Below are 17,197 nucleotides of genomic sequence, written 5' to 3' on the forward strand. Positions count from 1 at the left end.
AAACAAGCATTTTTCTAGTTTCACGACAATAACTTGTGTGTAAGTGTATGGATCTTTCTGAAATTGTACTAAAAGGTTCCATATCACAAAGGGAAAGCTGGAATTGAGTTTGGGGGTAATAGCCCAAAACGTTAAGCAATAAGGGGCCAAAAAGGGGCCAAAAATAAGCATTTTTCTAGTTTCCAGACAATAACTTGTGTTCAAGTGTATGGATCTCTCTGAAATTGTACTGCAACATACCATACCACAAAGGGAAGGCTGGGATTGATTTTGGGGGAAATTGCCTAAAAATTTTAGGAATTAGGGGCCAAAAAGGGGCAAAAAACAAGCATTTTTCTAATTTCAGGACAATAACTTGAGTGTATGGATCTTTATGAAATTGTACTATAAGGTTCCATATCACAAAGGGAAAGCTGGGTTTGAGTTTGGGGGTAATTGCCCTAAACATTTAGGAATTTGGGGCCAAAAAGGGGCCTAAAAAAAAGCATTTTTCTAGTTTCCAGACAATAACTTGTGTTCAAGTGTATGGATTTCTCTGAAATTGTACTGCAAGGTACCATACCACAAAGGGAAGGCTGTGATTGAGTTTGGGGGTGATGAATCATAAGGGGGTTCAAAAAATTTGGGGGAGGGATTTTTTTTTCTTTGAAATTTTCCATTTTAAATTGGTTATTTCTGATTTATATATAAAAGCAAATAATAATGATATGGTTTGAATAGGTAAATTAAAAATTTTTAAGTTCTTAGACCACATTCATTCTGTGTCAGAAACCTATGCTGTGTCAAATATTTAATCACAATCCAAATTCAGTGCTGTATCAAGCTTGAATGTTGTGTCCATACTTGCCCCGACTGTTCAGGGTTCGACCTCTGCGGTCGTATCAAGCTGCGCCCAGCGGAGCATTTTATTCCATTTGTAAAGTGGCGTAAATAGATATAAGAAGATGTTGTATGAGTGCCAATGAGACAACTCTCCATCCAAGTCAAAATTTATAAAAGTAAACCATTATAGGTCACAGAACGGTCTTCAACACGGAGCCTTGGCTCACACCGAACAGTAAGCTATAAAGGGCCCCAAAAAATTAAATCTAGAATGGTAAAAGTGATGCTACCAAAAAAGGTAATAAGCATTGTGTATAAATTTCATAACATTTGGTTGAGGCAAACTAAAGTTAGAAAACGGAAACAAAAAATTCAGCAATTTTTCCATTTGTAAAGGGGCATATATAACTGTAGAACAGTAAAAGTGACGCCACCAAAATTCTTGCACTTGTATGTTATTGAAAAATATATAGCTTTTTATTAGTAGGAAAAAAAGGTTTGTCCTGAGAAAAAAACCATGCCACCTACAGATGAATGGATGGTGCCTTTGATGTTAAATTTTTTTTTTTAAATCTGTGGCATTGCCATTGCTATTGTTATGACCATTCTTTGATATTAACCTTTAGTTTCTATAGTACTGTAAATTCAAATATTATTGTGTGCATTTATTATTGTGATTTTTTTATTATTAAGAATGGACAAAAATGGGAGCAAAAATTATTGCGATTTCAGGAAAATCTGCATACAGATAAATGTATCAGATATCAAATTTGCGAGTTCTTAATATTGCAATAGTCACCCATTCACATAATTCACATTAATAAAAACCTCAGCAATAATTTCAGAATTTACAGTACATTGTATAATTAGAATGTTAGAGAATTTTTATTATTTAAAACAAGTATAACCAAAGTAACAATATTATTGTTTAATCTATCATTTAAACAGAATTTAGATGGATTTGTACTCAGTTTGGCCATTCATAATTACAATACAGGAACAAGTCTGCTCTATCTTAAAGCAGTGGTGAGTCCAGAACTTTTTATAAGGGGGTCCTACTGACTGCCATAAGAGGGGGCCCGCTACAGTCATGTTTCAGTGATTCCCTATATAATCAACCAAATTTTTCCCACAAAAGGGGGGACCCAGGCCCCCCCCCCTCCCCCGGATCCACCTATGTTAAAGGGGTGCAATTGATGCCTATAGGAAGACCTACAACTGTTCCTTGACCTTAAGAGCTACCATTTGATTTTTATGGGGGGCTAGGATGAAAAATTTTGTCCTGCATTTTTTTTAATTGTAATCTCTGTCCTGCCTTTTTATTTTTCACTCTATTCGGTCCTTCTATTTTTTTTTTAGTTTATCCTGACTTTTTTTACATAAATTGTCATCCTGCCTTTTTTTTTTTTGCCAAGTTGCTCATCTTGCCTTTTTTTCTTACTCAAAACTCCTGTCCTGCCTTTTTTTCTTCAAATTTCATCCTAGCCCCCCATAAAAATCAAATGGTAGCTCCCTAAGTTGCATGTCATTTGTATTTTTATATCAGCAGTTCTACTTATTTTGAGCTTTCTTTCAAATACTGCAAGCATTTTTTGATTCCATATTTCTTTTATATTATTTTACTTGTATTTGTATTTGTGTTTTTGTTATATGCTATTCCTGATTTGAACCTTATTCTATTTAGCTTTCATCTTGTAAATAACGTTGTTTCAGTATTGGAAATTAAAAGGCTGAGGTCATATTAGACATAGTAGATTACAAGAAAAATAAAAGTGTTTGCCAGACAGAAATTTTTGTAGTAACCATTGTTTGATACAATGTATATTTGATAGCATCTGAAGAATGATACCTTGGACACATGTTGGAGAGGGGAAATTTAAGTGAGGTGACAAAGTATATTCATAAACATGATAAACGATTTGGAAAGAAATGTGGATAGTGTCCACATGTGGACACAGATGATGCCCCCGCTTGCATATCATATAGTTATAAAGGAACATAACTGAAGAACGGTAAAAGTGACGCTACCCAAATTTGAACTTGATCTGAGTTTTGTGGTAATAAGCATTGTGTGTAAGTCTCATAACATTTGGTTGAGGCTAACTTAAGTAGAGAACAGAAACTAAAAATTCAGCAATTTTTCTATTTGTAAATACGCATAACTCTAGAAAGGTTGTGTATAAGTTTTATAACATTTGGTTGAGACAAACTAAAGTTAGAGAACGGAAACGAAAAATTCAGCAATTTTTATGTTTATAAAGGGACATAACTCAAGAATGGTAAAAGTGTCGCCACCAAATTTCGTACTTAATCTGTATTATGTAGTAATAAGCATTGTGTATAAGTTTCATAACATTTGGTTGAGGCAAACTAAAGTTAGAAAACGGAAACAAAAAATTAAACTGAGTTTTGTGATAAAAAGCATTATATATACATTTCATTACATTAATTTAAGACAAACTCAAGTTAGAGAACGGAAACGAAAAATTCAGCAATTTTTTCATTTGTAAATGGGCATAACTCTAGAACAGTAATCAAAGTTCTTGTAAGCACAGAATGGTAAAGATTGCATTAATTTATCATTAGGAAGTAAAATTGAATATTGCATTGTATAAAGCATTGGTTGTAGTTGATTCAACTACCATTATGCACAAAGAAAGATAACTCCAATTTTCAAAGAAGACTTTAAAATATTTTTAGAAATGAAGGGTAAAAATTGCTTTAATTTATCAGTGGAAGGTAAAATTAAACATTGCATTGTATAAAGCATTGATTGTTAGTTGATTCAACTTTTAATCATGGACAAAGAAAGATAACTCCAATTTTAACAAGCATTCTGTGAGTATTGCATGGCAATACATAGTCCCCTACCGATTACAAATTCATTCTAATGGAACGAAATTCTAACTTGATCTTTAGCTTGTCATCGAAAAAAACTGTTGAAAACTGAATTCAAGTGAATTTTCTATGTCATAAGACCATAACTCTGCACAAAATTATCAGACTGGAATAAAATTCCAACTTGATCTGTAACTTGTCAAGATAAAACTATATACTAATTATCAAATCAATATCTTCAAGAATATCAAAAAAACCTACCACTAAATTCTTCAAACAATTTATCAAAGAAAAAGAAAAAAATCCAAAATGTCATTTTGTATTTTAAAAGTCTTTTAAAAAATGAGTTATTTCCCTTTGAACAGAAATCTACTAATTAATAAGTATTTCATCAAAACTTTAATTCTAGGGAAAGGGCTTTAACTGAACAAAGAGAAAAGCTAAAATCGTGAAAATTCAACTTGACCTGTAACTTGTCATGATAAATCAATAAACCAAATATCAAATCAATATCTTCAAGCACAAAGAAAAAAGGTCTGGAAAACTGATTTGCCGGACTGACAGATGGACAGACAGACAGACAGACGGAGTGCAAACCTAAAGTCCCCATCGACTTCGTCGGTAGGGGACTAAAAATACTTGATATTTAGAAATAAAAATGAAAAATTCAGCAATTTTTTTATTTGTAAAGGGTATAACTCTAGAACAGTAAAAGTGACGGCACCAAAATTCAAACTTGATCTGTATATTGTGGTAATAAGCATTGTGCATAAGATTCATAACATTTGGTATAGGCAAACTTAAGTTAGCGAACGGAAACGAAAAATTTAGCAATTTTTCCATTTGTAAAGGGGCATAACTCTAGAACTGTAGAAGTGACGGCACCAAAATTCAAACTTGATCTGTATATTGTGGTAATAAGCATAGTGTATAAGATTCATAACATTTGGTTTAGGCAAACTTAAGTTAGAGAACGGAAACGAAAAATTTAGCAATTTTTCCATTTGTAAAGGGGCATAACTCTAGAACTGTAAAAGTGACGCCACCAAAATTCAAATTTGATCTGTATTTAGTGGTAATTAGCATTGTGTATAAGTTCCATAACATTTGGTTGAGGCAAACTAAAGTTAGAGAACGGAAACCAATTTTGGGACGTACAGACAGACGTACAGACGGGCAGGGTTAAAACTTAATGCCCCCCCCACTATGGTGGGGGCATAAAAAACAGTGAACATACCTGATTCATCCATTAAAGCAGTCCATAGTCTTTCTTGTTGATCACTCATAAGTTTCACAAAGAATTAGGATCTAAAATAATAAAATAAAAGTAACTCTGATCACACTGTCATTGTTCAAATAAAGTCAAAATATATATACATAGAAGTATCTATCATGGTAGGTTCATCTAGAAAAAAGAGAACATACTTTACATGACAAAATGTACATGTACTTCTGAATCAGTATCAGTATCATGGTAGGTTCATGGAAAACAATACCGAACTAGTTCGCACTACATGATGTGATGTACTTCAGAATCAGTATCAGTATCATGGTAGGTTCATGAAGAATAATACTGGGCTCACAGGACATGATGTGATGTACTTCAGAATCAGTATCTTTACCATGGTAGGTTCATGGAAAACAATACTGGACTCGCACTACATGATGTGATGTACCTCAGAATCAGTATCAGTATCATGGTAGGTTCATGATCATGGAGAACAATACTGGGCTCACACGGCATGATGTGATGTACTTCAGAATCAGTAACATTATCATAGTAGGTTCACGGAAAACAATACTGGACTCGCACTACATGATGTGATGTACTTCAGAATCAGTATCATTATCATCATGATCATGGTACGAAGGTTCATGGAGAACAATACTGGGCTCACAAGACATGATGTGATGTACTTCAGAATCAGTATCATGGTACATGTAGGTTCATGGAGAACAATACTGGGCTCAAACGACATGATGTGATGTACTTCAGAATCAGTTCATTATCATGGTAGGTTCATGGAGAACAATACTGGGATCACAAGACATGATGTGATGTACTTCAGAATCAGTATCATTATCATGGTAGGTTTAAGGAAAACACTACTGGACTCACACTACATAACTTGATGTACATATATTCAAGCATCAGTACAAGTACCTTTATCATGAAAAGTTCATTGAGAATAAAAACTCAAGCCTCACACTACATGATGTGATGTACTTTTGGAATCAGTACCATTATCATAGTAGGTTCATGGAGAAGAATACTGGGCTCTGACACTTCATGATGTGATGTACTTTAGTCCAAATAATTATGACGTCTTGAAAGGCTATTTCAAGTTAGTTTTTTTCTGTGACACCAGGCATCACAGAAAAAAAATTAAAATAGCCTTTCAAAATGTCATAATTATAATTGGACTAGATGTACTTCAGAATTGGTATCATTATCATGGTAGGTTCATAGAGAACAATACTGGGCTCGAACTTCATGATGTGATGTACTTCAGAACCAGTATCATTATCATGGTAGGTTCATAGAGAACAATACTGGGCTCACACTACATGATGTGATGTACTTCAGAATTGGTATCATTATCATGGTAGGTTCAAGGACTACTGGACTCACACTCCATAACTTGATGTACATATATATTCAAGCATCAGTACAAGTACCTTTATCATGAAAAGTTCATTGTGAATAAAAACATGAATAAAATGCTCCGCTGGGGCGCAGCTTGATACGACCGCAGAGGTCGAACCCTGAACAGTTGGGGCAAGTATGGACACAACATTCAAGCTTGATACAGCACTGAATTTGGATTGTATTTAAATATTTGACACAGCATAGGTTTCTGACACAAAATGAAAGTGGTCTAAGAACTTAAAAATTTTCAATTTACCTATTCATACATGTGATGGACTGTGAAACTCAGATCAGGAGATTGGGAAATTTTGGTCAGGAGATTAGGACTCAGATCAGGAGGTTTTTAATCAACATTAATTTTGTTGTAAATGTAACCGTGTGCTGTAAAAATGGTCTTTCAAAGTGTGTTTTCTTCAACTTTCCATCCAATTTATTATGTTTATAGTAACCTTGTACTTATAAAGTTTTTCCATCTTTATATTCTACATGTTCAATCTAACATTGTTTTTTTTCAGTATATTCTATAAAACAATCATTGCAACCAGAACATTTGTTTCCCTATCTGCAAATAGTTTTTATTTTTTTTTTTTTTTTTCTCTTGCAAATAGTTTTTATTTGCAAACTCAGAAAATCATTCCACCTGTAAAATAAGGGTCATATTTATTATATAAATTTCAATTTAAGCCTTGAAAGGAAGTATAGAATCCTCAAATAATTTTCAAATTATTATTTTTTTATTTGTCCTAAGACATTTAAAATCATTTAATTACCATCCTTTTATGATTATTTGTTCAATTTATATTTTATTTATATTCTTTTAAAAAATTTCATTATTAAAAGGAAAGTAACTTAAAACAGGATAAATCAAGGGAAGTAACCCAATAAATACACAGCCTGAGGTAAAAATCGTTGATTACCAGTATGTTTGACAGCCAAACTGACAAGTGAAGCCATATAATTATGCATGTTAATTGATTTACAGGTAAAATATGACTTCAGGTAATGTCAGTTACACCAGATGCCTGAGATGATATGTTGGGCAGAAATTTTTCATTCATGAAAAATTTCATACACGGGATTTTTTCCTCTTCAACGGGAGGTCGGGAGGAGACCCCTGAAAACGGGATTATTGTACTTGAGGTTCACATGTATACCTATTCAAACCATATCATTATTATTTGCTTTTATATATAAATCAGAAATAACCAATTTAAAATGGAAAATGTTAAAGGAAAAAAAAAATCCCCCCCCCAATTTTTTGAACCCCCTTATGATTCATCACCCCCAAACTCAATCCCAGCTTTCCCTTTGTGGTATGGTACCTTGCAGTACAATTTCAGAGAGATTCGTACACTTGAACACAAGTTATTGTCTGGAAACTAGAAAAATGCTTGTTTTTTGGCCCCTTTTTGGCCCCAAATTCCTAAACGTTTACGGCAATTACCCCCATACTCAATTCCAGCTTTCCCTTTGTGATATGGAACCTTGCAGTACAATTTCATAAAGATCCATACACTTACACACAAGTTATTGTCCTGAAACTAGAAAAATGCATGTTTTTTTTTGCCCTTTTATGGCCCCTAATTACTAAAATTTTGAGGGAAAAACCCCCAAAATCAATCCCAGCCTTCCCTTTGTGGTATGGTACCTTGCAGTACAATTTCAGAGAGATCCATACACTTGGACACAAGTTATTGTCTGTAAACTAGAAAAATGCTTATTTGTTGCCCCTTTTTGGCCCCTTATTCCTAAACTTTTTGGGCAATTACCCCCAAACTCAATTCCAGCTTTCCCTTTGTGATATGGAACCTTGTAGTACAATTTCATAAAGATCCATACACTTACAAACAAGTTATTGTCATGAAACTAGAAAAATGCTTGTTTTTTGCCCCTTTTTGGCCCCTTATTCCTAAAATTTGGAGGAAATTACCCCAAAAATCAATCCCAGTATTCCCTTTGTGATATGGAACCTTGTAGTACAATTTCATAAAGATCCATACACTTACAAACAAGTTATTGTCATGAAACTAGAAAAATGCTTGTTTTTTGCCCCTTTTTGGCCCCTAATTCCTAAAATTTGGAGGCAATTACCCCCTTAATCAATCCCAGCATTCCCTTTGTGATATGGAACCTTGTGGTACAATGTCAGAGAGATCCATACACTTACACACAAGTTATGTCTGGAAGTTACAAAAATGCTTATTTTTGGCCCCTTTTGGCCCCTAATTCCTTAACTGTTAGTACCATAACCCCCAAAATCAATCCCCACCTTCCTTTTGTGGTATTGAACCTTATGGTAAAATTTCATTGAGATCCATTCACTTAAACTAAAGTTAGAGTGCGAAAACTAATGTGTCTTCGGACGACGACGCCGGACAACGACGACGCCAACGTCATACCAATATACGACGACAAAAATTTTTTTGCGGTCGTATAAAAACACAAGGCTCACACTACATGATCATGATGATGTGATGTACTTTTGTAATCAGTACCATTATCATAGTAGGCTCATGGAGAACAATACTTTGATCAGACTACACGATGTGATGAACTTCAGAATTGGTTACATCATCATGGTAGGTTCATGGAGAACAAAACTGGGCTCACACTTCATGATGTGATGAACTTCAGAATCATAGGATTAAGGAAATTCTTGGTTTGAATCTGACAGGGAGAAGTGGCAAAGATTTATAGAGAATATATTAGATTTATTCATTTGGTAAATTCTGCGGTAATTGTACATACTATAATTAGAGAATTTTTAATATTTAAAGCAAATGTAATTAAAGTAATGTTAAGTGTTTATTAAATTTGTCAATTAAATGAAATTAAGATGAATCTATACTGCGTTTGGCGGTAAACTGTGATTCATAACAAAACAGGAACAAGTTTGCTTTGAAAGGGGTGCAATTGATGACTAAACTTTATTGATGAAACCTACATAGATCAAGCAGAAAATGTACAGCTTTAATCATCTCATCACAGTTCCAGAAAGTCTAACTAAGCATATTTGCATATAAAAATAAGGAGATGTGGTATGATAGCCAATAAGACAACTATTGCTTTACTTGGCTTAACTCAAAAGATCAGTACAAAGCACAAAAACAACTAACACAAAAACAAGACATCAAGCACCGAAATAAGAGTACTCACAGTTACTGAAAGCTAGTTCAAAGCCAATTATAACTAATAAGTAAATCATGTTCTCCCGGACTAAAGTATCAATCAGAACACATCCAACAGATTTAGTGTCAAGACATCATTAATATTCTGAGAAATGTATGACCTTGTACAATGCCAAAATATAAGTAAACAGTATAGACAAGATGTAGGATAATGAGTTCTCATAACTGCAAATATATTGCAATATATATTTAGTTATGTTTCAATTTTTCAAAAACAAAATCAATGTTGGTACCAATAAAAACAATATTTTGATTTACAGATAAAAATAAGGAGATGAGATATGATTGCCAATGAGACAACTATCCACCAAAGTTCAAAATAAGCAATGATCAAGTGGATGTATTAGAAATTATACGCAACGTACAACCTTCAACAATGAGAAAAACCCATACATGCCATACCGTATAGTCTGCTATAAAAGGCCCCTACATGAAAAATATGAAACAATTCAATTGAGAAAACTAACTGCCTAATTTATAACAAAACAATTAACATAAAAAACAAATATGACAGACATGAACCAACAACAACCATGTGCACTGAACTACAGGCATCTGACTTGGGACAGGCACATAAAGAATGTGGCGGGGTTAACATGGTTAAACATGTTTGTGAGCGCTCAACCCTCCCCCTAACCTGGGACAGTGATGTAACAGCACAACATAAGAACAAACTATAAAAATCAGTTGAAAAAGGCTTAACATCAGATCAATACAAAGCTGAAAAACATCAAACATAAACAAAGACTGGACATGGCAGGGTATTTATCCATCCCTCATCAGGGTTGGCAAAAACCCCGGTTTTATGAGTAATGCCCAGCCCAGTGGGTAATACTGGGAAAACCCGGGTTTTACCGGGTAATCATGGTAATACTAGGCAATACTGGGTAATATGAAATACTGGCCTGAGTTTTAAAGAGGATTCAGTGATTTATCACAAATGCAATACATTAAAGATATTTATAAAAATAAAACATAGTATTTTAATTTATAAGTTCACTTGTTTGAGACTTTTTTTTATAAAGTGTATAAATATGAGAAAGTATTGTTCCAGCAACTCTAAGACAAGTGTACATGAAGACACATTAATCAAATGTGAAAAGCTTTTCTCAATAATCCTCCTAAAAATCTATATAATCTATATTAAGTCTAGATTGATCAAACTGTTAACATGCATAAAGTCCAATAATTCAATTTGTTTTTTTTAAATATATATAACTTATATTAAGAATAGTAATTATATGTAAGGAAAATTACTTTTGAACAATTTTGGTTCATTGCTTAAAATGTTAACTAACTTCACTAATTACATGAATTAATAAGTAATTATTCAGATTATAACACAGATTTGTTTGTATAACAATAATCAGTCTTTTCATTTCTATGAGTCTATATACCATGTCCCCTTGGGGTGTTAATTTAGCAATATGATTGTATAACAATTAAAATTTACAATTCACTTATTACATGTATTAATCACTGCAATAGAATGCATTTGTTCAAAGATTGGATTTTTTAAACAAAGCTTGGAAATTGCCTAAATTGTGCAAAACTTGTATTCTGCCTACATAGAATTAGTGGAGAAAAGGAAGAAATAGAATTTTCAATCTTCTAGAAATGACTCTCAATGATTATCTGTAAAAAATGTATATATCTAGCTATAATAAAATTGAGAATGGAAATGGGGAATATGTCAAAGAGACAACAACCCGACCAAAGAGCAGACAACTGCCGAAGGCCACCAATGGGTCTTCAACGCAGCGAGAAAATCCTGCACCCGGAGGTGGTCCTCAGCTGCGGCTCTTTTCACAAAAAATCTTAAGAGTAAAAATACTCGTAAGAAATACACATTTCAGTATAACTTACGATCAATTTTAATCGTAAGATTTTTTGTGAAAAGTGTCGCTGGCCCCTAAATAAAATTGTGTACTAGTTCAGTGAAAATGGACATCACACTAAACTCCAAAACATATAAATGAACTAAAATAAAAAAACATACAAGACTTACAAAGGCCAGAGGCTCCTGACTTGGGACAGGCACAAAAATGTGGCGGGGTTAAACATGTTTTGTGAGATCTCAACCCTCCCCCTATACCTCTAGCCAATGTAGAGTAAGAAACACATAGCAATACGCACAGTAAAACTCAGTTTAAAAGAAGTCCAAGTCCGATGTCAGAATATGTAACAAAAGAAACTAAGCAAAATGACAATGATACATAAATTAACAAAGGACTACTAGCAGTTACTGACATGCCAGCTCCAGACCTCAATTAAACTGATTAAAAGATTATGTCTTCATCATATGAAAATCAAGTACAATCCCTCCCATTAGGGGTTTAGTATCATATGAAACTACAACAAGTCTTTACTATTCTGTGTAAAAATAAGCTTAAATAAAATGCTCCGCAGGGCGCAGCTTGATACGACCGCAGAGGTCGAACCCTGAACAGTTGGGGCAAGTATGGACACAACATTCAAGCTTGATACAGCTCTGAATTTGGATTGTGATTAAATATTTGACACAGCATAGGTTTCTGACACAGAATGAATGTGGTCTAAGAACTTAAAAATTTTAAATTGGACATTCACCTATTGTGGTCCAATATCCAAAATCTAAATACATGGTTAGATTCAGCATATCAAAGAACCCCAAGAATTCAATTTTTGATGAAATCAAACAAAGTTTAATTTTGGACCCTTTTGACCTCAATGTGGACAAAGTTGATAACGGGGCCCAAAAATCAAAAATCTAAATACATGGTTAGATTCAGCATATCAAAGAACCCCATATATTCAATTTTTGTTGAAATCAAACAAAGTTTAATTTGGACCCCGATTTGGACCAACTTGAAAACTGGGCCCATAATAAAAAATCTAAATACATGTTTAGATTCAGCATATCAAAGAACCCTAAGAATTCAATTTTTGTTAAAATCAAACTAAGTTTAATTTTGGACCCTTTGGACCTTAATGTAGACCAATTTGAAAACGGAACCAAAAATTAAGAATCTAAATACACGGTTAGATTCGGCATATCAAAGAACCCCAATAATTCAATTTTTGATGAAATCAAACAAAGTTTAATTTTGGACCCTTTTGACCTCAATGTGGACAAAGTTGATAACGGGGCCCAAAAATCAAAAATCTAAATACATGGTTAGATTCAGCATATCAAAGAACCCCATATATTCAATTTTTGTTGAAATCAAACAAAGTTTAATTTGGACCCCAATTTGGACCAACTTGAAAACTGGGCCCATAATCAAAAATCTAAATACATGTTTAGATTCAGCATATCAAAGAACCCTAAGAATTCAATTTTTGTTAAAATCAAACTAAGTTTAATTTTGGACCCTTTGGACCTTAATGTAGACCAATTTGAAAACGGAACCAAAAATTAAGAATCTAAATACACGGTTAGATTCGGCATATCAAAGAACCCCAATAATTCAATTTTTGATGAAATCAAACAAAGTTTAATTTTGGACCCTTTGGACCTCAATGTGGACCAATTTAAAAACAGGGCCCAAAATCCAAAAACTTAATACACGGTTAGATTCAGCATATTAAAGAACCCCAAGAATTCAAGAATAAAACCCCATTGAAATTGGTCAAGAAATAAGCAATTTATATGAAGTATCTTCTTTTGCACAATACTGTGCAATTGAATATTTCTTGCTATTGCGCAATACTGTACAATTGACAATTTCTTGCTATTGCGCAATATTGTGCTATTGGATATTTCTTGCTATTGCGCAATACTGTGCAATTGAAGATTTCTTGCTATTACGCAATACTGTGCAATTGAAGATTTCTTGCTATTGTGCAATACTGTGCAATTGAAAATTTCTTGCTATTGCACAATACTTATTATATAATAATTTACACATCCTGTTTGGTGTGTATCTCCTACCATATCATTATTATTTGCTTTTAAATATAAATCAGAAATAACCAACTTGAAATGGAAAATTTTAAAAGAAAAAAAAAGGAAAAAAAGACAAAAAAAAAAATCCCCCCCCCAAAAAATTTTTTGAACCCCCTTATGATTCATCAACCTCAAACTCAATCCCAGCCTTCCCTTTGTGGTATGGTACCTTGCAGTACAATTTCAGAGAGATCCATACACTTGAACACAAGTTATTGTCAGGAAACTAGAAAAATGTGTTTTTTGGCCCCTTTTTGGCCCCAAATTCCTATACATTTAGGGCAATTACCCCCAAACTCAAACCCAGCTTTCCCTCTGTGATATGGAACCTTGTAGTACAATTTCAGAAAGATCCATACACTTACACACAAGTTATTGTCCGGAAACTAGAAAAATGCTTGTTTTTTGCCCCGTTTTTTGCCCCTTTTTTTCCCCTAATTCCTAAAATATTGAGGTAATTACCCCCATCATCAATCCCAGCCTTCCCTTTGTGGTATGGTACCTTGCAGTAAAATTTCAGAGAGATCCATACACTTGAACACAAGTTATTGTCTGGAAACTAGAAAAATGCTTATTTTTGGACCCTTTTTTGGACCCCAATTCTTAAACCTTTCGGGCAATTACCCCCAAACTCAATTCCAGCTTTCCCTTTGTGATATGGAACCTTGTAGTACAATTTCAGAAATATCCAAACACTTACACACAAGTTATTGTCATGAAACTAGAAAAATGCTTGTTTTTTTACCCTTTTTTGGCCCCTAATTCCTAAAATTTTAAGGCAATTACCCCCAAAATCAAATCCAGCCTTCCCTTTGTGATATGGAACCTTGTGGTACAATGTCAGAGAGATCCATACACTTACACACAAGTTATTGTCTGGAAGTTACAAAAATGCTTATTTTTGGCCCCTTATTCCTTAACTGTTGGTACCTTAACCCCCAAAATCAATCCCAACCTTCCTTTTGTGGTATTGAACCTTATGGTAAAATTTCATAGAGATCCATTCACTTAAACTGAAGTTATAGTGCGAAAACGAATGTGTCTTTGGACGACGACGACGCCAACGTCATACCAATATACGACCGAAAAATTTTTGCGGTCGTATAAAAATCATATTGCCCAGTATTGCCCAGTATAACCTGTTTCTGGGAGTATTGCCCAGCCCGGGAAACGCGGGTTTCCCCACCTGGGTTTCCTGCCCGGGTAATACTTTGCCAACCCTGTCCCTCATCCCTAACAACGAAAAGGACACTGAGTACAGATCTGAGAGTACTCACAGTTACTGACAGCTAGTTCAAAGCCAATAACAACTAATAACAAGCATTTTGAGCTAGAGTATTTCATGGCAATACATAGTCCCCTACCGGTTAAAAATTCATTGTACTGGAACAAAATGTTAACTTGATCTTTAACTTGGCATGGTGCAAACTATATAACAAATATCAAGTCAATATCTCCAAGCATGACAAAAAATGTGTGGAAAACTGATTATTAGAGTGGATTTTCTATTATTAGAGTGGATTTTCTAAGTCCAAGGACCATAACTCTGCACAAAATCATCACACCGGAACAGAATTCCAACTTGATCTGTAACTTGTCATGATAAAACTATATACCAATTATCAAATCAATATCTTCAAGCATGACCAGAAAAGGTGCGGAAAACTGATTATTTAAGTGAATTTTTTAAGTCGTACGAGTCCAAGGACCATAACTGTGCACAAAATCATCAGACCTGAACAAAATTTGAACTTGATCTGCAACTTGTCATGATAAAACTACATATCAATTATCAAATCAATATCTTTATGCATGACGAAAAAAAGTGTGGAAAACTGATTATTTGAATGAATTTTCTAAGTCCAAGGACCATAACTCTGGACAAAATCATCAGACAGGAACAAAATTTGAACTTGACCTGTAACTTATCATGATAAAACTATATACCAAATGTATATCAAATCAATATCTTCAAGCATGAAGAAAAAGTGTGGAAAACTGGTTTGCCAGACTGACGGATGGACACAGACAGACGGACAGAGTGCAAACCTAAAGTCCCTATGGGACTAATAAAATGCTTCCCTGAGTGCAGCCTGATACGACTGCAGAGGTCGAACCCTGAACAGTTGGGGGAAGTTTGGACACAATATTCAAGCTTGATACTGTCTGTATTTGGATTCTGATCAAATTTTTGACATAATATAGGTTTCTGACACAAAATAAATGTGGTCAAAGATCTTAAAAATTTGAAATGGGACATTAAATTTACCTAGAATGGTCTGATATCCAAAACATATAAAATGGTTAGATTCAACATATAATAAAACACCAAAAATTTAATTTTAGTTGAAATCAAACAAAGTTTAATTTTGGACCCTTCAAACCTTAATATGGACTTATTTGAAAATAGGGCACAAAATAAAAAAAATTAAAATTAAAATGCACAATAAGATTCAGCATATCATACAGCCGCAATAATTCAGTTTTTGATCCCAGCCTTCCCTTTGTGGTATGGTACCTTGCAGTACAATTTCAGAGAGATCCATACACTTGAACACAAGTTATTGTCTGGAAACTAGAAAAATGTGTTTTTTGGCCCCTTTTTGGCCCCAAATTCCTATACATTTAGGGCAATTACCCCCAAACTCAAAACAGCTTTCCCTTTGTGATATGGAACCTTGTAGTACAATTTCAGAAAGATCCATACACTTACACACAAGTTATTGTCCACAATAAGATTCAGCATATCATACAGCCGCAATAATTCAGTTTTTGATGAAATCAAACAAAGTTTAATTTTGGACCCTTTTGACCTCAATGTAGACCAATCTAAAAACAGGGCCCAATATCCAAAATAGCAATACAAGGTTAGAACCCCCAAAAATTAAAGACTTTAAACTAATCCCATTGAAATTGGTTGGGAGATTTGTATTTATTTTCAATTGAAGATTTCTTGCTATTGCGCAATACTGTGCAATTAAAGATTTCTTGCTATTGCGCAATATTACAGAGCAATATTGTGTTATTGCGCAATACTGTGCTATTGTGCAATACTGTGCAATTGAAGATTCTTGCTATTGCGCAATACTGTGCTATTGAAGATTTCTTGCTAATGCATAATACTGTGCTATTGTGCAATACTATGCTATTGTGCAATACTGTGCAATTGAAGATTTCTTGCTATTGTGCAATACTCTGCAATTGAAGATTTCTTGCTATTGTGCAATACTGTGCAATTGAAGATTTCTTCTTGAAGCTTTTCAAAAAATTTGAAATTTCAAAAATTTTGAAGAAAACAAATATAAACTCCTAAAAACAATTGGAAAAAAAAAATCCCCCCAAACTTTTTGAACCCCCCTTGGAATAATTACCCCCAAACTCAATCCCAGCCTTCCCTTTGTGGTATGGAACCTTGTAGTACAATTTTAGAGAGATCCATACACTTAAACACAAGTTTATTAATAATTGTCTGGAAACTAGAAAAATGTGTTTTTTGGCCCCTTTTTTGTTCCTAATTCCTGAATGTTTGGGGCAATTACCCCCAAACTCATTCCCAGCCTTCCCTTTGTGATATGGAAGCTTGTGGTAAAATTTTAGAGATATCCATACACTTACACACAAGTTATTGTCCGGAAACTACACAAAAATGCTTGTTTTTGGCCTCTAATTCCTAAACTGTTGGTACCATAACCCCCAAAATCAATCCCGACCTTTCTTTTGTGGTATTGAACATTCTGGTAAAATTTCATAGAGATCCATTCACTTAAACTA

The 17,197-nt window shown here is 33.9% G+C and overlaps 2 protein-coding genes across 5 annotated transcripts in view; both read right to left on the reverse strand.

Annotated features, from left to right (window-relative positions):
• LOC127712168 (uncharacterized) overlaps positions 1-17,197 on the reverse strand; it is an 87,107-nt gene that overhangs the window by 60,422 nt on the left and 9,488 nt on the right. The window contains exon 1 of one of the 2 annotated variants that reach the window (XM_052218462.1): positions 14,382-14,397. The exons of the other annotated variant lie outside the window; for it this stretch is intronic. The gene's annotated coding sequence lies outside the window, so the exon portion shown is untranslated. Of the gene's footprint in view, positions 1-14,381; positions 14,398-17,197 lie in introns of those variants that run through there. 2 annotated transcript variants of the gene reach the window in all.
• Positions 1-17,197, reverse strand: part of LOC127712160 (repetitive organellar protein-like) — an 84,938-nt gene that overhangs the window by 54,675 nt on the left and 13,066 nt on the right. For all 3 annotated transcript variants that reach the window (XM_052218444.1, XM_052218445.1, XM_052218446.1), the window contains exon 2: positions 4,898-4,968. In XM_052218444.1, coding sequence (XP_052074404.1) covers positions 4,898-4,946 — 49 coding nt within the window. In that variant the 5' untranslated portion in view covers positions 4,947-4,968. The remainder of the gene's footprint in view (positions 1-4,897; positions 4,969-17,197) is intronic.

The sequence above is a fragment of the Mytilus californianus genome, unplaced genomic scaffold, assembly GCF_021869535.1.
Source record: "Mytilus californianus isolate M0D057914Y unplaced genomic scaffold, xbMytCali1.0.p SCAF_8, whole genome shotgun sequence".
In the NCBI taxonomy this organism is placed as follows: domain Eukaryota; kingdom Metazoa; phylum Mollusca; class Bivalvia; order Mytilida; family Mytilidae; genus Mytilus; species Mytilus californianus.